Source organism: Anoplopoma fimbria, chromosome 12 (assembly GCF_027596085.1).
Source record: "Anoplopoma fimbria isolate UVic2021 breed Golden Eagle Sablefish chromosome 12, Afim_UVic_2022, whole genome shotgun sequence".
Classification (NCBI taxonomy): domain Eukaryota; kingdom Metazoa; phylum Chordata; class Actinopteri; order Perciformes; family Anoplopomatidae; genus Anoplopoma; species Anoplopoma fimbria.
In genome coordinates, this window is record NC_072460.1 from 24,118,080 (window position 1) to 24,142,504 (window position 24,425).

The window sequence follows — 24,425 nt, forward strand, 5'->3', positions numbered from 1 at the left end:
TATTTCTGAATACATAGAAAAATCTCTAGTCTGAGGTGAGCATCTGCGATTCAATAGCTTAAAAGATTTCCCTGGAGGACATTTGAAGCATTCTTCACCCTCTATCATAGACTACAGGGTTCCTGCATGGCAGCAACCTTGTAGTCTTATTATGTTGAACAGCTCTGAGCAGCAGGTGGAATTGAAAAAAAACAAGAAAAGAAATATCTCTTCAATACATCATGCTGTTTCTCATTTGCTTCTTATCTGACCAGAGAGAGCCAGAGGGGATTAGAAACCTTGAAGGATCCGACTTCCAGAAACATGACCTCCGGTCTGCGTCCTGGCCCTCTGCTGGTGCTGCTCCTGGTCCTCCCCGGCTCTGAGGAGGACTGTCCCTCCGTCTGCCTCTGTCTATCGGACACGGTGAGCTGCAGCTCCAGCGGTCTGACCAAGCTGCCTCTGTCCCTGCCCTCCTCCTCCGTCACCCTCGACCTCAGCCACAACCATCTGTCCTGGCTGTTTCCGGGCAGTTTCAATCGGATGCCCAGACTGGAAAACCTCCGGCTGGCCCACAACCAGTTCAGCTCCCTGGGCCACGGGGTGTTTCGTAACGCCTCCGGCCTCCGCCACCTTGACCTGTCCTCCAACAAGCTGCAGGTGGTGGAGCAGCACTTCTTCCAGGGGCTGTGGCGGCTGGAGGAGCTGTTGCTTTTCAATAATAAGATCACGCAGGTGGAGGGCGGCACGCTCGGCGGCCTGAGCAGTTTGAAAAAGGCCTATTTCAGCCTCAACCAGATCACGGACTTCCCGTTCTTCTCCATCCGGGACCACAGTCACCCGTTCCTGACCATGCTGGACCTCTCGTCCAACCGCATGAGTCGCCTGCCGTGGGAGGACGTGAAGGCCTTGCCGGGTCTGGTGCAGCGGGGGCTGTACCTCCACAACAACTCGCTGATCTGCGACTGCGCCATGTACAGCGTGTTCTGGCACTGGGACCTGAGGGACTTCGACTCGCTGAGGGAGTTCACAGATGAGCACACCTGCAGCGTCTACGGGAACCCGAGGTCCTCCATCCGGTTCCTGCGGCACTCCGGCTTCTTCCGGAACTGCACCGTGGAAAAGGCCGTCTCGCTGCCGGTGACCGTTCTGCTCTCGCACGTGGTGGTCTTCGAGGGGGAGAAGGTGCGACTGGACTGCCAGACGTCCTTGAGCAGTGCGGAGCTCTCGTTCACATGGAGCTCCCCCAACAAGGGCCGCGTCACCCAGACGGGCATCAACGACACCCAGACGGGCATCAACGACACCCTGACTAGCCTGTTTCCTGACGGCACCTTGGAGATCCGAGAAACCACGGTCAACGACTCGGGTTTGTACGTGTGCACAGCGGCGGATATCAAACAGGCGCTGAACGCGACGCGGGAGGTGAACGTGACGGTGGTGCTGCCCGCACCGGAGTCCTTCAACACGGGCTACACCACGCTTATTGGCTGCACGGTGACCACGGTCAGCGTAATGATATACCTCTACATGACGCCGTGCCGCTGCGGCTGCTGCAAACAGCCCAGGCCTCAGGATATACCGATCGCGACCTACGACCCCAGCGCCCTCACGTCCATTTTCTCCACCTCCATGAGAGACAACAACAAAATGCAAACGAACAAGCACGTGGCATTCATGGAGCCGACGAGGAGTGAAGAAGGAACAGAATGGGAACCTGAGGGCGGATGGTGATGAGGGTTTTCTTCATTACCGTTATTATTCTCCATTTTTTTTTAGCTGAATATTAACCCCGAGAACATCACGTCTCTTTCCCGACTGCCAGCTGCAGTTAAAAAAGCCTCCTGATCTTAAAAAAAAAAAGCAATATCTCCTGTTCTGCTATTTTTCTGTCATCTGGCCCAGTAGTCGAAATTAAAGTTTCAACTTTGGTTTATTACCCTCGGTGTACTGACACTGCTAAATCACAGCAGAGCCATTATCAGCCCTAAAAATCAGCTAATAACTTCTCTGTGTGCTCAGGTACGGCACTAGGGGGGGGGGGGGGGGGGATATTTCTCCCGGGATCAGACTGTGAATCCGGCTCGCTTTTCACAGAAAGTGTTTAACGAGGATTAAAAGCACCGGAAAAAAACGCAGAAAGTTCAGCAGTGTGATGGACTGCAGGAGGGGAGTTCAGCCTGTGTGTGTCGGTTGAGTTGAAAGGATCCTTAATTAGTGTGGCAGAGATTGGCGCTGCTCCAGAAGCCTATATTTCTTTTTAATATGTAGCTTAAACACGAAGCACCTAAAACTCCTGGAAACTTCTGCTCCCCGCGTCCCTAATAAAGGATTCGTTCCCTTTAGATCAGCTCCCTGCTCTGCTGATATAGTTTTTGGGTTTGAAGGCAATTTTAGCAAATCTATTACTATCAGAGGAAGTAAGATATAGCAAGAAAAGTAAAAAAAACGTTTCCATGCAGAGGTCGATAGCTTCCAGCAAACATTACAACAAAAAAATCTTATCTAGCAGAGAACAGAGGTGCGTCCTGCAGTGATCCATCGCACACACTGTACATACAAACCTGTTGCATTAATCTGGCATCCAAAAATACAATGCAAGCTTATCTGGCAAACAGCGCAAGTACAGAAAATCAGGAGTGTCAACAAACCGAAAACAAACAGCAATTGGCCTGCTCTTCAAAAGGCAGCATCTCCATCATCAAACACAGCGGAGACCTTTGAACGCCCCGCAACAAACCCAACCACGAAATTTGAACTGAAGTGACAAATACTTCCAGCAGCTCTGACACAAACCCCCTTCCCCCCAGGGTGCATCACTTTTTATATCTTTTTTTAAAATTGATTTATTTGTTTTTAATTCAGTGTAACATGCTTCAAAAATGACAGATTTACACAGTGTAGATGAAACAGCGGAGATGAAAGATGCAGAAGAGGGAACATAAGTGTGTGGGATGAGAACATTCAGTCCATGACATGAAAGACCAAAAACAGCATACAGCTGGTCGGGGATGAAGGGATATTTAAAACCAAAAATGGGACAAACAGTAGCCTCAAAAGAAACAAATCGATTTCTTTAAATCCCTGGATGCACGATGTTGTGAGATTGTAGTTTAATCTTAATGCAAACAATGGCTAGGACTAAGGATTGCATGGGGATTGAATGGGATTAGATGTAATCCTTCATATAATGTCAAAGAGAAGTTGTAAGTAACAGAGCGTCTCAAAAAAGGAGGGCATGTCGTCAGAGGAGGGGGCTTTTGATTCTTTCTAAATCCTTAATTAAAACTTGACTCCTTTCAAGCCCGAGAGGACCGATATTGTTGTGCATCCCGAATGTAAAATGAACAGAGAAAAATATAAAAGAAACAAGGGGGGAAATCTATAAACCAAATGGGGAGCCGTGCATGAAACTGGGACAGACTCGCTTTTTTGGCAACTACCACTATTAAACTCTCAGGGATTGAGCTAAGAAAAGTCGTTAAGACTAATAGAGGGCTGTACCGTGAAACCACTCTGTTTAATCACACTGAATTGTTATAGTTAAGTTTATACCGTGGTAAACAACATTCAAATCACTGAGCAAAGATTATGTAAACGCCACCGTGTGTGCGTGATGTTACATCTTGTATTAGAGACATTACCCTGTGCTTTTTTCTTTTTTTTCTTTCCAGAGACAGTGTATTAGAGACATTACATGATGTGATGACTTGGGGGTTAGGTTTTTAGGAGATTACCACGAGGATAAAAACCAGGTGCTCTGTCAATTTTATCGTTTTCAAATCCCTCTAATCTGGCTCCGCGCTCCGTCACAGCTGGGGTTGGGATTTATTGTTTTTTGATATGATTAGCAGACAGGTTTTAAAAAAAAAAAAAAAAAAAGAGGACATGATGGGAGTGCTGTTATTACACGGAGAGGCCACAGGCGACCCTGGTTATGTAACCGCAGCCGCCGATTTACCGAATCAACCGTCAGCGTAGGCAGATGCATTTTGATTTAACCTCGTGACAGCAAGTACTTGACTGACAATGGGAGGCCTCGGGATTGTTACAAATCTGAAACATGAGGAGGAAGTATGCAGATATTATTTTAAATGTTCTGTATTCAGATTCCCCTCATGATTACACTTCAAAACAACGTCAGAATTCCCATGCTTCACATAAAAGGTTCAGGTCTGACCCCTAACCGCTCCAACAAATTACCCAGATGTGAAGGGGAAATACACGTCGATGCTTCAGAAGATGCCACCCCCCCCCCCCCCACCCTCCAACCACAAAACACTCCATCAGGCTTCAATTAAAGCGTGCGCTCCCCTTTCCAACATTAATTGTTCTCCCTGGCTCTTTCGGGGCTCCGAGGGATTTGAAATAATCGTATTCAAGAATCTAATTACTTGGAGAAAAAAAAAAAAAAAAAGGGTGTTTTACTCTGAATAGCACGAGTAGAATTGCTTCCACTAGTGGGAGAGCCAGCGTCGACTGTCAGCGGGGGCTATTACTGAACTGTCAAAACAGTCATCAGGCAGACATGGAGGCACCCAGCTGTGGCAGATACATATGGGCCGACATCACTCAGACGCTGTGACACCCACGTACACAGCGTCACCAAAACCCCACTGAAACCTTTATTTCATTCTAATTGGACACTTTGCTTTGGAACATGTGCTCGAGAGAAACACACACAGCACTCCAACCAGCTCTGGTTAACTGTGGGTCTGTTTTTTTAGGAGGTAAGCTGGTCACTTCCCATAAAAAAAAAGACTGAAATAAATGGAAAAAGTACTCTAAAAGTACTCTATCTGCAGACAGATTTATATCAAAATATATTTAATATTAATCAGCGAAATATACTAAAAGGATCAAAGTGAAAATTATTATTCTGCAGAAAAATGTCATTATTAGATGTTTTTTAAGTGTTTGTTAATTCTTAAGCAGCATTTCACTGTTGTAGATGGTCCAGGTGGGTCTAGTTTTATTTTTTTTTATATATAGTTGGGTAGTTTATTCCAATGGTTCCCAAACTAGGGGTCGGTAATGTAAGAGGTCACAGGTTAAAATAGTTTAATCTTTTGCAGTGACTACGTTTACATGCACCAAATATTCCACCATTATTCCGGATATGAATAATATTCTGAAGTTGATACAGGTCATGTAACCAGCATATTTTTGGGGGATATTCTAAAATCTGTCTTTTTCTGAATGGAGCTTTTTCTGTGGGATATGCAGATGTTTGTCCTACCTCTGCCCTTGGATACCAACGCAGGCCGTTTTCTATGTTTCTGAAGCTGGATGAAGCAGCTGGATGTACTGACGCGTCCAACAAGGTTCTGGTCTCAGTCTGATCTCTGCGGGTCACACTGCACATGAATAACATTTCATTGCAAACGAACAAACATAAAATAAAGCATATGCAGCGATACATCCTTATCTAAGCCATGCGGCATGATGGAAGCGGTTCTGCCGTCTTTCGTGGGCCGTTATGTGCTTCAGCACACAGAGTTTAACTGGATATTATGAGATCTGACAAGCACAATGACTCAAAGTATCTTAACTTTTATGTTGTTGCTCATGACCGCTTTTCTTCAACGTCCTCTTGTCGTTTTATTCTCCCTCTGTGCTCAGCTTTGTGTCGTTTCTCCCTACAGCTTTATTGTATCATGTGGTGACAGTGCCTCCCTTGTTATTATCTGTCACACTTGTCCACTAAAAGACAACAATGAACTCTGATGAAATATGGCTTTATTATTTCCATTAAAAAAGGACATGTACTGTCAGAGAGAGTATAGAAATCTTATCTGCAATGTCTTATGGTGTCAGTGGTACTCAATAATGTAATTTATGGTGCTCCAGGGAGGCATTGTCAGTTGTTCCACCACGTTGAGTGAAAAATTGCTCTTTTAACCCTTTTTAGATCTCATCCCATCAATGAATGTGCATTTTTTTACAGTGAGGGAGGTGTGTGTGGAGCCAGGGTCATCTGTAAGCCACGCCCTCTTTCTAGTGCTCCAATCAAATATAAAGGATTTGATTTTAACCCCTCTTGTAACTGGTCACAGCTCAAATATCACATTTCACTGGGGGAATACATCACAGTACAGAATCTAAAGACGCTCTGACTTCTGTTCCTCTGGGACTTTAAATGTCTCAACAACTACAGGATGGACAGCCATGACATTTTAAACATTCATGGTCCCAACAGGATGAATCTTGCTGACTCTGGTGAACCTCTAGCGCAGCCAGCTTGTTGCCATGTAAGGCTTTTTTAAAAATATCTTAATGATTATTGGATGGATTGGCACAAAATTTGGTAAAGACGTTCGTCGTGTCCAGACAGTGTCTACTTATGACTCCGTTAATCCCCTGACTTTGTCCTCTAGCGCCACCATCAGGTCAATATGGGACCAAATATTATGCTCAACTAAAGACATTGCCATCAGTCTGGGTTTCACATTGTGTTAATCACACAATGTGTCCATGCTAACTCGCCAAATTAAGATGTCATTACATCTTCTTGACATTAGCATGTTAGCATGTGTAGCTCAAAGCACTGCTGAGTCTTGTTATGGTATCACTATGTATTCATATTTTCTAATTAGGCATGGGACAATATAAAAATATCATGTCACAATTATCCTGGCAAAATGAATTGCGATTAACATTATTATCGCCATAAACAACAAAATATGCCTAAAACTCTTAAAATGGCACTCAAACATACAGTTATCACTTTACCTGACATTTTCTACAAAAAAGTATTTTGTATTGCATGATGGGACACATCTTTTTGTAGAGGACATTGTTTCTTAGTCCAAAACAAACAACATTTTATAAGGTAACTACATAATTAAGTGTCCATGCAGAAATAAAGGATAAATAAGAAATATTGTGACTCTGTTCTTTCTTACATGATGGCAATGTCGCATCATAGCTGCAAACAAACAAAAGCTGTGGGAAAAAACCTGGAATCAAATGACTGTGTGTTTGGGAAAAGGGGTTGCTAAGTAGTTAAATCCTTTAATAAAGTAAAGATACCAATGTAACAATGTAAAAAATACTACATTACAAGTTAAAGTTCCTTTATTCAAAATCTTAACTATGTAAAAGTACAGAAGTAATATTAATGCAATTCATTTTGAGTTCTGGTTCTGCGGAAAACGGACCACAACTCAACTGATACTTATAAAGTGATAATCATATTGTTAATACAGACACAACGATTCATAAGCAGCTAGAATGCCGTTTATAAAGGAAGGCGTTTGCAGTGGGTCACGTTGTGTCTAATATGAACAACTTTATGTTGTGGTTCCAAACCTAAGCCTACGGGTCCCATCGAGGGTCACCAGATAAATCTGTCATGAGATGATTAACGGGGTTCTTTAAAGAAAGAAAACAATTCTGCTACACCAGTTCATATGCACTTTTTGGACTTTTCCAGAAGCTTACTTTGCAGTTTAGGTGAATTATTGGTCAATTTTAGCTCTCTGTGCCTCGAGCAGCTATTTACATGAAACCATGTTTGAAGTTTAGAGGGGTAATGTCCCTTTGGTGGAAGTGCTCATATCTCATACACGTCTATGCAACATGATAGGGGTCAGGCACTGCTGTTTGTAGTATATTTTATAAGCTTATAATGTTGTTTAAGGATAGGCACTACGGGCAAAACATCGTTTTTCATGCACTGGCCAATTTTAAAGTTGGGGCTATTTAACATGTCTTTTTTCAGACTTGTGGAAAGAAAACATCCAAAATACACATGCAGGTGTTTATTTTACTATTTTGTCTAATTGCGTCTGAAGATTTCTCCTAAATCCACTAAATATTACCTTTGGAAATGTCTCATTTGCATATTTAAACATAACATTTCAGAAAAACTTGTCATCCAAAAAATACCTGTCTAAATGTCAGTAATCAACTGGTGAAGTTTCAGTGATATCTAGTAGTTGATTTTTTCCTTGATTTTCTTTACCCTATTCACCTGTAGTGTCTTCAACATGTATGTAATTTAACAAAACATATCTTTAAAGGACGTTTTCTCTAAATGAGTTTTTTCTCAGACTCTGATCCATAAATCTCCACTTCAGTAGCTCTTACATACACCAAACTTTACAGGTTCATTCCTCTCTATATTCTGAAGGTTTCTACAGAGGGGTTTGTTCATATATCATTCATAGCCTGATTTATACAACATTTATTCTTAAAAAAATAGTGACAATGTTTTTTTCTTTATGGCTGTTAACAGTATTTTCTGATTTATGGAGTGATACAAACATATATCCATAATTCTCTCAGTTTAAACCTTTGACTTTAGTATGTCAACAAAATCAAACAATCATTTTTAACCTGGCTTTATCCAATGTTCAGATTTCTCTTCTAGAAATATATAAAAATTAGCACATCATTAAGGAGATATTGCCTCATTTGCATATCATAACATAACTTTTTTAGAAAACTTAAAAAACATAAAGTGATTGTCTAAATGCAAGAATTCAATTGTGGAAGTTTCATATTGATATCTAATTCACCCTATCACCTGGGGTGTCTCCTCTTAATGTAAAATCTTAATATTCAATATAACTAGTTATTACACCTGTAAAAGACATGTAGTGGAGTAAAAAAATACAATATGTCTCAGAAATGTAGTATAAGACATATGAAAGCTCTGATAAACCCGCTGCATGTTACCTGCCCAACACCTGTTGGCAGAGTTAGCAACTAAGCTAAGCTAGTTAGCTAAAGTTGGGTCCTTAGCTTCTAAAGAGCCAGATATAGGAAATTAATTATTTGGATATTCATGCCACTGCTGTGTATTATTCGATTACATTTTTTACAAAATGTACCCAATACACACAGCATTATGTGTGAAAATGACTTTCTTATATGTATTATAGGCTGCACGTTTGTCTGAATATATATTTCATACTCAGTGTATTGTTTTTCATTGCATTATAAATATTTCCGTAATGATCAGTGTGCTTTCCCTCCCATCATCAATACCTGCGGATTCCATGGACATTGAACACAACCCCCCCGGCTCAGTGGATTTATGCTGTATTAGAGGTTAAGTATTCCACATTTAAATGTAACTGTGTGTCGTAGGAGGCAGTCAAATAAAAAAAAACCCAAATATGTAGCTTAGTGTTTGTGTGATGGATTTAAACTGAAACTGATGGGAAATGTTCTCTCTGTTCCCAGAGATACAGTGGCACATCTATTACTGCTCCACTGGAACAGGAGGCTCTGGAGATAAACTGTTAACCTATTTTCCATATTAAGAGTAAATGGCGCCCCCTGGTGTTTTTTGTTATTGGACCAGTGGGTTGAAAAACACTACAATAAACCCACACTGAGAGGACCCTTCTAATGATCCTTTCAGTGGTGGTGGAGTTGAGGGGCCAATGGCACTCAGCGTGGAGTCTCAAAAGGCTTTTAAGTGCTGCGTTTCCTCCACACAGCACGCAGCTCACCCCGCTGGAGCAGATAGATTTATCGGCTTTCTACCGCAGCGCCCTGCGTCTTGTCATGGTCAGAAATGATTTTGTCCACAGTATTTAAAGGCTCTTTAATACACTTGTTGTATGTGCAACAACACGCCTTCTCTCTCAGAAATCTGACCCATATTAGCAATATTTAAACTCCAGCGGTTTACTTTTTATGACACTTTGTTTTGAGGTTAAACAAACCTTCATACTGCACACAAAACAAATGTAGGTTTCTGAATGATGTAGGGAGTTTTGAGTGAAAGGACAGTGAGACAGCTGTGATTTATATTTTTAATAGTTTGCTTGACACCGTCATCAAACTGGTCACACAAATAAGATTTGAAATGTTTTATTTTAATAGAATTTAGGAAAACCAAATATGTAAAATAAAAAAAAAATGAAAACCAACAGCAAAAGTGAAATTTCATTCACTTGATTTTTTTTTTTTGTTTTCCTTAAAAAAATATCAGTCTTTTCCCCCTTGTTCACAAACCGTTTCAAAACCTGGACAAACAGAAATAACGTGTTCAATTCCGAGAAAGCTGGAAGGCCATTATCTTTTTGTTGGCAAATATAAATATAGTGGTTGGAACAGGGTCTCAAATAGTTCACATGGAAAGAGTGTACATACAGTTTACACCACGGTAGGACACTCGGCACTGCCTGTATCAATTATTTTATTAATGTAGAAAACCAGGATTCCTTATTTTCTGATTCAAATCAATAAGTTTATGACAAGGAAATATTTACATTCAGCCAGCTTTTACTAGTCTCTGGAGTTTGGCGTTCTGTGTTGCCCTTCGGTCATGTTGATTGTCTATTCGGGAGCATAATTGTGAGTGTATGTGTAGTCCGTGTAGTGATCCGGTGCCCCGCTCCTGCCTGCTGGGTAACCCCAAGAGCAGGGTCCGCCTCCGGGCCCGCCCCCCCGGTCGTGACCTCGTCCTGGCCGAGGCCAAAGTCCTACCGGTGGAGCTCCTCTCCCTCGATAGCTCCCTGAAGAACCGAGACCCATACCACCCCGCATAGGCCCATGATCCATCTGTCCAGGGAGGCCCCCTATACTGCCATAGCCGCCGCCACACATCGGATGTGGAGGCATCTTAGGTCTGATTAAAGAGCCCCCCCTGGTGGCCGCTGTGGGAATACCCACAGAAGCTCCGAGGTTGTTAATGCAGTTCAACTGAGTCCTACCGCCCTGACTACCAGGGGTGCTGCCTCCGCGGGTTTCCCCAGTCTGAGGAAGCCTGCTGGGGTCCAAACCCTGGCTGTTTGCAGTCTGACAAGTGCTGGTCCCCCATAGACCGTCACCAGGTCTGGTGAGTGTCCGGTCGTGTTGCGTGGGGGTGCCGCTAGCGTTTTGAGGAATGCCAGCCATGTACGCTGGCTGGGCTGAGTCATTATGGTCTGTGTAAGGTAGGGAGGTGGTATGCGGGGAGTTCCCAGCAGCCCCGGCTCCTCCGGTGTCCGAGCCGTACGTGTGGCCCAGCATCATGAGGTGAGGCGGAGGGGGAGGTTTCACCTCCAAGGGGAGGGACGACAGGTTGGCTAGAGGTCCTGCTGTGGCCATGGCGGCCGGGGTCGGGACCGTGGGGGGGCCCGTGGCCGATGGGACTTGGGGGCGGTAGTCCTGTTCCTGGGTGCCGCTGCAGGGCGACGCGGGATAGGCCGGGGAGGCGGCGTAGCTGGAGGAGCCGGTGTAGGACGACCACGAGGCCGAGGGACACAGGAAGCTCTGGTGGGGGTTCACGGGGAAACCTCCCGGTGACAAGCTGCCGATGTCCGAAGCGCCCATCCCGATCTGGTTGGTGGCCTTGAACTGAGAGATGGCCGTTTTGAGAGCGCTGTAGTCGGACAAGGTGGGAGTTCGTTCGGGGGTGGCCTGCTGGTCCGGGAGCGGAGGTCGGAACTCCTCCGCCTCCGGTGGGGGCGGGAGCGGAGGCTTGGCCTTCTCGACGGCCGGGCTCCGCTCTGGGGGATCCGACATGGTGGTTTGCTCGCCGCCTTCATCATCACCGTCATCTTCAGAGTCTAATGACATGTCCTCCTCCTCCACACACTCGTCATTCACTACTAGGAGAGCAGGAGAGGACAGAGAGGGAGAAAAGGGAGATATTATCAAACAAATGTGTTATAGATTTAACAGCATGTGTGTTAAAAACATAACAGACATATCTAACTGGCATAATGGCTGTACAGAACAAAAGGAAATTTAGCAAAACGACATGAAATCCTGAGTGTTCTGGTGGGTGTTTTTCCCTGCTGTTGACGCTACCCACCTGTAGAGGGCGGTGTTGGGAGCTCATTCTGATTGATGGAGCCGATCAGACTGTGGAAACCACTCATAACGTCGTCGATGCTCCCGATCACGATCCCATTTCTGGAGTACTGAAGGAACATCTCAAATGGCCGCTCTGTAAAAACACATAATATAACAAATAAGCCAAAACAACGGAACAATCATTTTTCTATCACTCCAATAATGTATTTCATTTTAAAGGGTATAAAAAGGATGACACATCTCACAAACTTTACACTCAAACACTTTACCACTGACACAAAAAGTTTTTTTATTTGTTTGCTCAATTTGAAGATCTCAGAAGAGTGCTGGTGATGTCGCTGTAGTAAACGGAGACGAAGCTTGTTTTGACCGCGCCTGTCTGTGCTGAACTTTATATGTCATATATATTTACTGCACTTATCCTATTCGTAGTAGTTGTAGCACTTATTATATTCGTATTAGTCTGTTGCAATTATTGTTTTTGTAGTAATTTGCCTCTGCACTATACTTTTGCTCTGGTTTATGCTTTAAGATGCTTGTTTAAGAAAGGAGATGCACTTATGACTTCTGGTGACTAGTAGTTCTCTTGAATACCTATGTTGAATACACTTCCTGTAAGTCGCTTTGGATAAAAGCGTCTGCTAAATGACTGTAATGTAATGTAATGTAATGTCACACACACACCATCATGATGAAGAGCGAAACTCCCATTAGTGGGAGTAAATGGGCCGGGCGGACACTGAATGTTTCTGGTGAGCTTTTATTACTGTACGCCTTAATAAAGCTTAGTTTATACTCGCCGCAGTGAAGCCGGGGTACGGCGGGAAAACGCCGTTCCCCTGTCAGTTGCAAATACTGTAACATTCACAAAAGGAAATGTGACTTTCTAGTCCCTTACTTTTAACTCCACAGTCTACTACAGACAGGGGAGCGCTTTCTCTACCTGCTTCACCGAAACTCTGAGTAATTATTTTGCAGCCAAATTAAATTGTTTACAGGATAATCATCCCTCATTTCTTCATAATGCTTTAAATACTTGACCTCTTTCACAGAGGCAATAAAGTAGTCAATGAACAGGAGTTATGAGTTTACAGATAATTTGAGGAGGTTGATTTATGGGGTTTTGCATATATCTACGGGTTACATTTGTTGTCTTTTTGATTCCTCACAGAACACCCTCTTGCATTTCGCAGAAAAATGCAGCGGAGATGGAATAGAGTATAAACGCCTCTGTTCCTGCTCTGAGCCTCACGCTACGGCACAAAGCGTGAGTATAAACAAAGCTTTACAGTTGTCAGATTCAGCGTATATATAGCTCATCAATACAGAGTATGAAGCAGACATCCTCCGTTTGGTGCTCAAAGTGAAAAAACAATCTCAAAATGTTTTATTATGGAGCCAAAAAAGATAATATAAAAGGCAAAGGAGCCAATGTAGTCTACCGTACAACAGTGGGTCGGAGTGATATGTGGACACGGGCCTTTAGTTGTCAGTGATGTGAATGAGGATACCTGTGAGGAAGATGAGGTGCCGCTGCTGTGTGTGCTGAGCTTGGAGCTTGACGAGGCAATCCAGGTCCGGAGCCTGACGAGACTGTGTGTCACACTCGTGATACGGGAGGAACTCCACCAGGTGCTTCTTCTGATAGGCCGTGAGGAGGTTCAGCAGCCCCATGGCGTTGGTGTTCAGCCTGTAAGGGAACAGCAAACACAGTGCGAGGGCATTTATTCACAGCTCAAAGTCTGGCTAAAGTCGGTAAAGATCATTAGCATTACTTTGGGTAAGCTCCTATTCAAGACACTGACCTCCCCAGTTCTTTGAGCTTCTTCTGGGACTTGCAGTGCACCTTCCACTGCCAGGGGTGCTCGGGGGTGCTCTGCTCCTCCAGGAACTTCAGCAGCCCCTGCAAACGCTCTGGACAAAAAAAATAAGCAATGCACGCTCTGAAGTATCGTCCAACTGATCAGTGAATTCACACACAGCTACCGGCCAAGAACAGCCCAGACTTACCCTGTGTGATGAGGTCTGGGTTGAGGACGAACTCGTCAGACACCATGAAGCCTCCGGACACAAACAGCTCGTTGTACGTGTGGTTCTTCACGTCGTCCAGAGTGTCCACTCCAGCGAAGCTCACCGAGGGCAACTTCTTCAAAGACACCAGAGCCGGGATCTGCAGGATTAAGAAAGGAAATGTCACGATGCAATAGAGAAAAAGAACATACTCTGCAGCAGGTGTTTGAATTCAATTAGGATGCTATTATTTCTGTTTGATGGTTGTCTGGATCAGCCGATGCCGTGAGATCAAGACTAGGACAGGAGGTGGTCGTACCTTGTGCACGTGTGCGGCGATGTCCTCGTTCTGAATGATGATGAGGAGCTTATCTAAACTGCCGCTGTTCTCCAGGAACGTCTGCGGGCTGCACTCGCTGTTGCCGAGGCTCTTCAAGTACTCCTTTGTGACGGACAGGAGAGACAGAGTTGTTAAAGAGACAGACGGGTGAACGTGACACCTCTCTCTCTTACACTCACAAATAGCGACTTGACGGACAGATGCAGAGCGAGCGGAGCGCCGAGACGTGGAACACACAGTGACAAAGAGGAGGTGGTGCGGCGGTTTCACATTTCCCCATTGTCGAGGTTCAGTTATTCTCATGTGTGCCTCAGCAATTTACGACTGCAGAGAGTTTGGCTGATAAAAAATAGATCTAGATTTAAATCTACAGATGAGGAATATGAAAGAAAATGGATGTGCAACTACGTGAAAATTAGAGCTGCCCCCTTTTAGTTTAAGTAAGTAAGTCGGCTAATCGGTCGTTTTTTTGTCAAAGTCAAATAAGATTTCTTTTGTGGATTGATCATTAATTTTATGCTTTTCTTTTCATGCTGAATGGCACATTTCCTAGAAATTCATGAACACATCTCATTGAAAGTGGTGCTTTTGAGTGACAGAATCATAATAACGCTAGTCTACTATGAATTTTCATTGGTCAAGGACAGCCCGATTAAAATCCAAAGTAAAAATAACACCCTTTGAATTTGTCCTGAAATGATTTGATTAAATGATTCACAGGAAAATTATTAATCAAAGATTTTGATAATCCTGTTAAAAATTGAGGTAGCTCGTCAAATGAATCAGCTGGTACAAAATATGTGCTATACACTGTACAATACCACAATTATTCTGTCTGTATATATAATATTTTAGTTATTGTGCAGTTTTTACTTATTTAATATTCTTTATTGTGTTATTATTTATTTATAATACTTGTTTTGATCTAGTTTTTTTTTTATTTTTTTACTATGTCTCTAGTTTGCACTATCCTCCCTGCTGCTGTACTCCTGTACATTTCCCCACTGTGGGACTAATTAAGGATTATCTTATTTTATCTTATCTTAAGATGTCACAGAGGATTCTGGGAACATTTTTCACTATTTTGTGATTATTGACTAAACCGTCTCACAGATGAATTAATAATGTTAATAACAGTAAAAGCTCTGTCGTCAAACCCACACTGCCACTTTGTTCTGTACCTTGATCTCCTTGCAGACCGTGCTCTCCTCCCCCTCGTCCCCGGAGTAGATGTAGAACTTGACCGTGTTCTTGGTGACGTCCTTAAAGATCTCCACCAGGCTGCTGAAAACCTCGGGCTTCAGCTGACCGATGAGGCTTCCAGCCAGCAGGCCCGACCCGCTGCCAGGAGCAGTTTTTTGGGCCTTGGTCTCTGTAGAGTCTTGTGTGAGATGAGAGGGAGAATAGATCTCTCCCTCCAACTCCGCCAACGAGCCTTCTGTTTTAGACCTGCCGGACGCCGCCGCGCCTTTAACGGTGCCCACCTTACCGCTGTGAGAGGAGGCGGTGCTCTTCGACAGCGAGGGGTCCGCTTTAGGTTTGAAAGTCTGCGCCGGGGTCGGGGGCGGTGTTGTAAGATTAGATGTTGTCACCGGGGGCGGTGGGGAAGTGACCTTGGAGGGAGCAGGTGGGGCCGGGATCAACTTGTCCATCTTCTCGCACAGCGCTCTGACGTGGCCCTGAACGGGGACCGGGGACACGAAGGGCACCACGAATTCAGAGAAGCAGCTGTTGGGCAGCCAGCAGTAGCGCGGAGGCAACCGGGGGGACAGCCGCGACGAATAGCAGATGTGCTGAGTCTGCATGATGTTTTTAATGTCAGAAGTGAGGCTGTGTATTTCCTGGTTGAGTATGGTGTCCAGGCTGATGGAGGGCCTGAAGGGAACTTCATCTACGGCCGGTAACGTGGGTGGTGCAGCCGCTTTTTTAGTTTCCACGGCTGCAGGCATCTTGGGCTCTGTGTAGCTGTCCACCACCGTCACCGCCTCGGGCTCTGGTTCAGGCTCTGGCTCAGGAAAAGGCTGTGCTTGGTCTGGAGGAAGGAAGATAAGAAACATGTAACACGAGAAGCCTTGTGAACCAGATCTGAATAAGCTCACAAGGGAGAGGTCTGTTGTGTGTGGAGACTGCCTTTGAGGTACCTTCGTTGGCGGGGTTCACCCAGGTTGTGTTGTCTGAGGTGTGAGGTTGTTCTGCGGGGGAGCCTGGGCTGAGTGGACTACCAGGGCTGCAGTCCATGTCCTCCTAAACAGAATAAAAAAAAAGAAACAGCAATTATTTTGAGATCTACAAACATCTTTAAGGCCCCGATTACACTGGAAAGGCGTTTTTTAGAAAAACGTTGCTCGAAATGGGTCGCTCGGGTCACCCACAAAACCATTGTTTTTTTCAGTGCAGCGTGCCCGTTGTGCGCTTTTCTCTCGTACTGAACATCGTGGTTTTCTAGAGTTTTTTTTATAAGAGAGAAACTGCACAAGGAATGTTGTTTTAATCTTGACTATAAAATCAACCTAAACCGCATATCTCTACTGGACATTGGACTTCTTTGCCTGAGATACAATCTGATTGAAATGGCGCATAAGCTGATATGTAAGTTTTTTTTTTTTTTTGATTATTTCTCTTAGACAAGAAGCCACTAAAATGCCGGTACATGTGGTAGGAAGGGACAACGGCAAATGCAGACGAAAGGTTGATATTAGCGTTTCTAATTCAAATGGAGTCCATCATCCCCCCCCTCTTCTCATCCAACAGCAGAGCAACAGCAAGAGCTCAGCATCTGCTTGAATGCATTTTTTCGCTCTGTTAATTACTTATCACTCCAATCCTTATTCAGGAGAAAACACTGCAAAATATCAACCCCCGAAACATCTGTTCATATCTCACCTCTGTGTAGTTGGTTTGACATGCGGGCTCGTTCTGTTTCTTGAGATCTGGGGGCTCGGTGAAGACGGGTTCCGTACTTCCTGCGCCCGTCGACGGTTCTCCGTGGTTTGGCTGCACAGACATGGAACCCTGAGCCACGGCTTTGTTGAGAGTAGCCAGGAGGATCTTGAGGAGGCGCTGGGTCTCGTTCACTGCGGGGGCGCCGGCGTTGCTGTGAGCCCTCAGGTCGGTGTCGTAGATGCCCATGCTTTCCATCACCGCTGTCAGATTGTCGCCGTGTCCGCCTTCGTCTCCGATCTCTTCTGCTTGGGCTGCTAATAGGAGACACACAGCCAATTAGAGGCATTTGCTAAATTTCATATTTAGTGTCCAAGAATATCCTGAGCTCTAATACTCTATAAGCCTGACGGGACTAATAAAGGATTATCTTATCTTATCTTATAACTAAGGTTTACTTTGTGAAGAAGGATATGAATCAAACTTCTACAGGTAAAAATGTACTTTAAGTTGAAAATTAAACGACCTTAATTGCAGTTCAAGTTCTAGTTCACTCATCTCTACAATTGTGGTAACAGCTGTTGCGCTGGACTTACTTGCAATGCAATTACTGAGAGCTAATCAGAAAGTGTTGTGCAACTAATATAATATTCATTATTCCAGGGGAATTGATTTTCGAGGCAAAAAAAACCACACAACACAGATTCAATTCACACAGCCGTGCTCACCTCTGCTGGGCTCCCCGTTGCTGAGCGGATCGGTGCGTTGGTGTTTGTTGGCGCCCCCCCGGTCCTCTCCCTCGAACTTCCTCTTCAGGCTGTTGACGTCCCACGCACCCCCGTCCTCCCCCCGCTCCTTCCCCGGGTCCTTCACGATCGCCTTCTTATGAAGCTGGATCAGCTTCAGCAGCTGCTTCATCTTGTCTTTGTCGTACTCGTTCTGGGACAGACGCAGCCTCTGAGGCGGCTGAGGCGGGGGCTCCACGTGGGGCTTGAGCTGCGGCTGGGCCCCGTTAGCTTGGGCCATCCCTTGCCTCCTTCTGCTGCTATCTGAAGGCGGCTTCTCCTGTGCCGGCCTCTCTGGAGGTGGCCTCTCCTTGGGCGGCCTCTCCGCAGGTCTCTCCGGTCTGTCCGAGCCCCGGTCCGAGCCGCCCCAGTCGGACACGGGGCTGTATTCCACTGGGGCCGGCGCGGGTGTGGGAACGGGCGTTGGGTTCCTTATTCTCTCAATAATGTCCTTCGTCTTGTTCAGAGGTAAGATATAGTTGCCGGGGTTGTGCACGTAGGAGCGCAGCACGGCGTCCATGTTGTATTTGGGTCTGTGCACCAGGAGCGGGTTGGTCCTGTCGTCCACGTTGTACTTGTAGTCGGGCAGAATGAACGGCCGCACCGTGCCCTGATCCATGCGCGTCAGGTAGTCGGCGGACTGGCGCTCCACCCCGAGGCTCAGGTCCTTGCCCGGGTTGGCGCGCAGCTTGAAGAAGGCGTAGTGCAGAGCCGGGATGAAGGGGTCCACGGAGGAGAGGACGGCGGACTGGGGCTCCGTCGTCAGCGGCTCCGACTCGAACAGTCTGGATACTGCGATGGAGGACGCACGTTAGAATCACGTAAAAGACGTTCATCCGCACTATTAAACTATTAAACAGGCCCTGTTATGATATTTTCCGGGTGCATATTTTTATCTCAAGTTACAGTTACAACATGTTTACATGCGTTAATGCTCAAAATCCTCCTTGTGTTTCTCATCCTGGCCGTCCTGCAGCACCTCTTCTCACCCTCTCTATTCCTTCATTATGACCTCATAAAGTTACATTGTGACCTCATAAAGTTACATTGTGACCTCATAAAGTTACATTATGACCTCATAAAGTTACAGAAGTGAAGGAGATAATTCAATGGAGCCGTTTCAGGAGCTCAGGAGCTTCTGAGGGGAGGGCAACTCGTTTAGGTGTGGACTTCGGGTTTTACACTCTACGGACCTTTTACATGTAAAAAAATATACTAAAGGCAGAGGGAAAAAGTGGAAAAGCATAATAGGGACACTTTAAAGTCTTTAGAGACGTATTCTTAATACCAGGCTTCTATGTTATAACATAGAAGCCTCTCAACTTGACGTAGGTTTTAAAAAAAGCAAGTGAATGTGCATAACATCTCTGTTGTATCCAAACATTTTCCACTGGGGTCCAATCACAAAAAAAAGGATGGATAGAGTGAATAATACTCACAATACTTGACTACCATCCTCGACTCCTGAAAGATGAATAACGCTTGCAGGTTCTTCTCGACGCGCCCCCGCCGCTCTGGAAAACAAACAGCGACCCTTTTTGTTATTTTTACGGTTGAACCCTCACCGAAGGCAACAAGTGGGTGTTCAAATGGAGCACAACGGAGAGCTATGGAGAGGAGAGTAAAAAGCTTTTTTGGCACCTTTGGACTCGACCATCTGAGCCGAGGACAGCAGGAAGAGAAAGCCCCGGTCAAACAAGGACTTCACCAGCACCTGAGAGAGGAGGAGAGGAGACACTCCAGTCAGAAGTACCAAAGTGCATCATTATCTGATAATGTGAGCAATCATAATACCGGTCTGATGCTGGACGGGGTTTTTGAAATGTATTTTTTAAAAGCAGCATGAGCGCTTTGACGGATTGGTTCTCTACATTATGTACTTGTGTAATCAACAGCACTTTATGTGCGACTCAGAGTGCCTCATCGGTCTTTGAAACGATCTTTAATCTATTTTGTTGTCATTTTAAATGAAAAATGTTTTCCAGTTTTTATGTATCCGTTGATATTTCTTTTTTTGCACTTAAAATGTCAGCGCAAAATGCATGCTTTCTATAAAAGAAAGGTTTTACGTTTTTATTTATTAATAAATATACAGCACTTTGAGCTAAATAGTCTGTATAAAACGTGCTATATAAATAAAGATTATTATTATTTTATTATTACATAGGAAAAAAAAAACCAAATGATTATGCTAATGAAAGATTGTGTTACAAACATAAATCTACATTCTTCTCCGTCCTTGTGTGCTTATCAGATTTTATACAAGAAAGGACGCCTAAAGATAAAGATCATTTTAAAATGGACATCCTCAGTCTTTGAATTCCAGGTTTATTGTATTGGCACACTAAGATTCTGATTCTGTATCTTTTTGGAGTTTTCATGCTTCGGATAGTAGTGTGCAGCGTCCACAGGCTGACTCACCATCCTGTCTCTCTCCAGTTTGTGGACCAGCGCTGCCAAGCTGCCGCTGGTCGGTTTGCCTTTTCCATCCGCCACCTCAAACAGGCTGCAGGACATCCCACATTTCATCACTGCGGAAAACAGAAAAACAAGCAGACCCATAACTCATCTGTGCAGTTGGTCTTATCTGTATAATCGGTTTTATCGGAAATAATCACTTTGTTTGCAATCATATCGACGGATTAAGTAAATGTTTCTGTACACAAGATGTAGCGTATGCACTGAAAAATAGCTTTATAAATTGAATATGATTTAGTTGAGAGGTATACACATGTGAGGTGTGGACTGACCTTCCCGTGATGCGCTGTAGGTGTCCCAATTAAAGAGCACAGAGGGAATCTTTCTCTTCACCTGGTCCAGCTGCATCCCTCTGCTCATCTCCAGCTTCTCCGGCCTTCAGGGAAGCACACGGGAGATTCATCAGAGACAACGATCACAACACATAACAGAAAAAAAGATTGACTGTAATGTACAGGTTGATTCTACAGAATTAGAAGGGAGACTTTGGGTTTACTCACAGTTTGAACGGGAGATAAGGGCGCGTGGAGGATCGTAAACAGATTGGGAATAACTCCCGGCTCTTGTTCACTAACGGACCGCTCCACACAGTGTAGCAGCTCTTTCCTGCAATGGCATCAACAGCACAGGTCAAAGGTCAGACAAGGTACAAAGAGCTCCTAACTTCACTGAAAAAAAAGCACTAAATCTGCTGTAAATATTTGTGCATTTGGTTGGAGAATCTAATTGTGTGGATGCAGCACTTAAACTGTGATCATCTGTAACTGACGAGCCAAGTTAGATCTTGGAAAGTTAGACTCCTGGTGTGAAATGGCCTTCATACACATCCCAGTTGACACAGATATGACATCAAATCAAGGCAACACATAGAAGCCTATTTTGTTTCATTAAATATTTATTATTATTTATATCTAGGATTCAAAAATTGTTTTACCTCGACTTCCTTCAGAGGAAATTGTGTTAAACCTGTTAAGCAGAGAGACAAAAAAAACCTTGTTAAAAAAAACACAGATCACCATAACAAACCTCCCCAGCTGTCTGAAGATACTTGCTGAGTTTCACTATTTGCAGCAGGAACATTTTTTACCTGTGTGACGTCATGGGAGTTGCAGCGGCCTCCTTTCCTTTGTACTTAAAGGAAACCACGGCGTAGGGGCACACGTGTCGGGGCCGGGCTTTGATCTCATCGAATGCAAACTCGAAGAAATATTGCTTTAAAAAAAACAAACAACAACAATAAGAAGAAAGACGCATTCAATTGTACGGATTCTTTCCAAGAAATGAAAAGAACTTACAATACTTTTTAAAAGACATTACATACAATAAGTGAATGAAAAAGAAGCCATGTTTACCTGCGTGAGCTCAAACGCCCTGTAGGACAGCAAAGACGTGACCCTGTTGGCACTTTTGGACAAGTGACAGTCGAACTTGGGAGTAGGTTCCATAGCGTTCTTAGGCATGTTCTCGTGGATGTGCTTTATTCGACCCTGAGGGACCAAACACATCGGTGAGATAAACTTCTCCCCCACGAGAATCTCAAATCTGTCACCGTCACAAAATGAAAATAGAAACGGTAGACATACCCTCATAACTTTAAAAACGATCATGTCTCCGGACGAGCCCACTTCAAAGGGATTGATTTGTAAGAGATCTGAATATTTGGAGACGGAAACACCTGCGATGACAAAATTAATTGAATTAGAGGAAAAGCATCACAATCACGCTCGGTCAACGATGCATTCAAGTGACTACCAGACACATTTTTTGCGTCAATTTTCATCAGAAGCCGGTGATATGAAGCTACAAGCTGCCTCAACCAATCATATGTTTGTGTTTCAACCCATTGAGTTCTATCTAAAAAAGAATGCTGTTGATTCACAGGTTTTTTGTCAACGAGCGCTTCAGCGACACTGAAACAAAAACTCGATGACAATGTAGACGGCCATGCTTGTGTGTTTTTGTTGCTTTTGGCGCTCGTAGTGTGAACATAGCCGGAGATTTATGTCAATTACATGTTGATGTTATGAGAACTTATCCTATTCGTAGTAGTTTGTAGCACTTACTATATTCGGATTAGTCTGTTGCAATTATTGTTTTCATAGTAATTTGCCTCTGCACTATACTTTTGCTCTGGTTTATGCCTTAAGATGCTTGTTTAAGAAAGGAGATGCACTTATGACTTCTGGTGACTAGTAGTTCTCTTGAATACCTATGTTGAATACACTTCCTGTAAGTCGCTTTGGATAAAAGCGTCTGCTAAATGACTGTAATGTAATGTGATGTTATGAGAAAAAGACAAATTCCTTGTATGGGGAAGTCAGTTGTGCAACAACATATATCCATTCCCAGCTGCTGATGTGTCATGTGACAGCAAACGGCAGTTGTAAGTATGGTCAAAATGCTAATCAAACAACCACAGATGCAAATCAATCAGCTTACAAAAAGAAAGAGGACATTTATCCAACAACCATCATTCCATCTACAAACAATACGGTCTCTTTTCACAGCAACATGAGAAACTTACCCACGGATGGATTTCCTAGTGTTGTAATCCTGGAGTGTCCGACCGACAGACCCTTCTCACAGATCCACTGGAGCTACGCACACAAGAGAAAACGTACAAAAAAACATCATGTTTTATCTCCATCAAGTCACAAATTTGCTTCAGGGTGAGTTTACGACCCTGTCTGTCGTTGGACCCTCGCTGTGGATCGGTACCTTGGATTTGTCCGGGAAAAGGAAGCAGTACGACTCCGCCAGTTCTTGTTCCGTCCGGCCCTCCTGCTTCATCTCTCTGCGCTTCTCGATGAACTGAAACAAAAAGAAAGGGAACAGTCAGCCAATGACGTACAGCAGTATGAAGGTTTTTTTCTTTACACACAAGGCAGTACTTGTCAACAAACATTCCGCCGTGTACTTATATACACACATATGTGCTGACATACATGGCTCTGTTACAGCCTGCTGTCAGAATGTGCTCTTTCCTGCCGTGTGAGCTACAAGAGCATTTTTTTGGAATCATAGCAATGCTGACTGCTTATTATCTAAATAATAAGCAGATTTTGCTAAGTTTTTGTAAGTTTCCACATGTGGGTTAAGGGTGACTTTGTGCAGCACTGGAACAAGGAAGACGACGGCCAACCTCCTTCTCCAGCAGCTCGTTGTGGATGAGCCGGGCCTTGCAGTAGGAGAAGGTTCCTCTCGACGTCGCGTCCAGGTAAAACGAGGAGACGATCTTCACGAGGTCCTCGAACTCCCGGCTGTCGGGGGGCAGGAACTGGTACAAGCCTGCAGACAAGAGAGGAGGGGTGGATCTGTGGGTTAGCGTACTGCATCTGGAGCATTATGCAGAGGAGGAATCGGTACAAAAAAGTAGCACAGTGGAGCAGAACTTTTAGTCAGATGACAGGAGATAGCATCATCATCAAACTGAATTTCCTCTTCTCTCATTTATAAAGGTAATATATGAAAATGTATTTCATTCTCGCACGAGAGGAGGAAGCAAACGATCTGCTCACATACATACAGCATTAGGAGCAGGAGGAAGTGATGTGCTTGCAGTAGAGTACTCTTTGTTTATGTTTAGCTCAGTGGAGTTGCAAAGAGCCAGTAGCATCCTGCTGGACGTATATCTCGTGTGCTAAAGCAAGCTCATCACAACAACTCACTGTTGCATCAACACATCGATTGACAACTTCAACTTGGAATCCCCCACATCAACAAAACCGCTTAAACCCGCTGACTGATACTTGTATCTGTCTGTGCTTCATATATCAACACAAACATATGCAAAGAAGCGAAACCACGACTAGACTGACTGGATGGAGCATCACAAGCATTAATCTACAGGTGTAACAAGTAGTAAACATCCCTCATGTGACGCACAAAGTAGTGCACACACAGACAAGTAAGAGTTTCCTACTTGGGCAATAAGACGTTGCATGCATTGCATGTGCAACTTGCTGAGTTGCATATGTATTACTGCAATGATCAAAATGTTAAGTCCTGCAACTGCATCAACTTTGCATATACACAAATAACTTTTGGGACATGATGGAGGGGGTATTGTGCTCTGTAGGAGTGTTAAGGTGATGTGTCAGAGGGGTGCTACAAAGTTTTCCTGCAAAAAAAAAAAAAAGTCCTGGTATATTGGGAGAATATTAACATAAGACAGGTGGAGGTGGATGATTTCA

At 44.2% G+C, this 24,425-nt stretch overlaps 2 protein-coding genes across 4 annotated transcripts in view; one reads left to right on the top strand and one right to left on the bottom strand.

Annotated features, from left to right (window-relative positions):
• The first annotated feature begins 303 nt into the window (after window positions 1–303).
• On the top strand, window positions 304–1,713 carry LOC129099521 (amphoterin-induced protein 3-like). The gene has a single exon (XM_054608774.1). It carries the CDS (start codon window positions 304–306, stop codon window positions 1,711–1,713), a length of 1,410 nt encoding a protein of 469 aa, XP_054464749.1.
• An 8,052-nt stretch (window positions 1,714–9,765) lies between these two features.
• Window positions 9,766–24,425, bottom strand: part of tasorb (transcription activation suppressor b) — a 16,048-nt gene continuing 1,388 nt past the window's right edge. Inside the window, exons 2-23 of one of the 3 annotated variants that reach the window (XM_054609287.1) lie at window positions 23,375–23,520; window positions 22,951–23,043; window positions 22,757–22,829; window positions 21,816–21,907; window positions 21,585–21,719; window positions 21,320–21,444; window positions 21,167–21,198; window positions 20,733–20,838; window positions 20,505–20,608; window positions 20,176–20,285; window positions 19,396–19,468; window positions 19,194–19,268; window positions 17,698–18,546; window positions 16,973–17,283; window positions 16,231–16,333; window positions 15,271–16,121; window positions 14,069–14,191; window positions 13,750–13,909; window positions 13,545–13,653; window positions 13,251–13,429; window positions 11,738–11,872; window positions 9,766–11,531 (exon numbers count right to left, since the gene is read on the bottom strand). In XM_054609287.1, coding sequence (XP_054465262.1) covers window positions 10,276–11,531; window positions 11,738–11,872; window positions 13,251–13,429; window positions 13,545–13,653; window positions 13,750–13,909; window positions 14,069–14,191; window positions 15,271–16,121; window positions 16,231–16,333; window positions 16,973–17,283; window positions 17,698–18,546; window positions 19,194–19,268; window positions 19,396–19,468; window positions 20,176–20,285; window positions 20,505–20,608; window positions 20,733–20,838; window positions 21,167–21,198; window positions 21,320–21,444; window positions 21,585–21,719; window positions 21,816–21,907; window positions 22,757–22,829; window positions 22,951–23,043; window positions 23,375–23,520 — 5,240 coding nt within the window. In that variant the 3' untranslated portion in view covers window positions 9,766–10,275. Of the gene's footprint in view, window positions 11,532–11,737; window positions 11,873–13,250; window positions 13,430–13,544; window positions 13,654–13,749; window positions 13,910–14,068; window positions 14,192–15,270; window positions 16,122–16,230; window positions 16,334–16,972; window positions 17,287–17,697; window positions 18,547–19,193; window positions 19,269–19,395; window positions 19,469–20,175; window positions 20,286–20,504; window positions 20,609–20,732; window positions 20,839–21,166; window positions 21,199–21,319; window positions 21,445–21,584; window positions 21,720–21,815; window positions 21,908–22,756; window positions 22,830–22,950; window positions 23,044–23,374; window positions 23,521–24,425 lie in introns of all 3 variants that reach the window. The other 2 variants (XM_054609286.1, XM_054609284.1) reach the window with 2 other exon arrangements.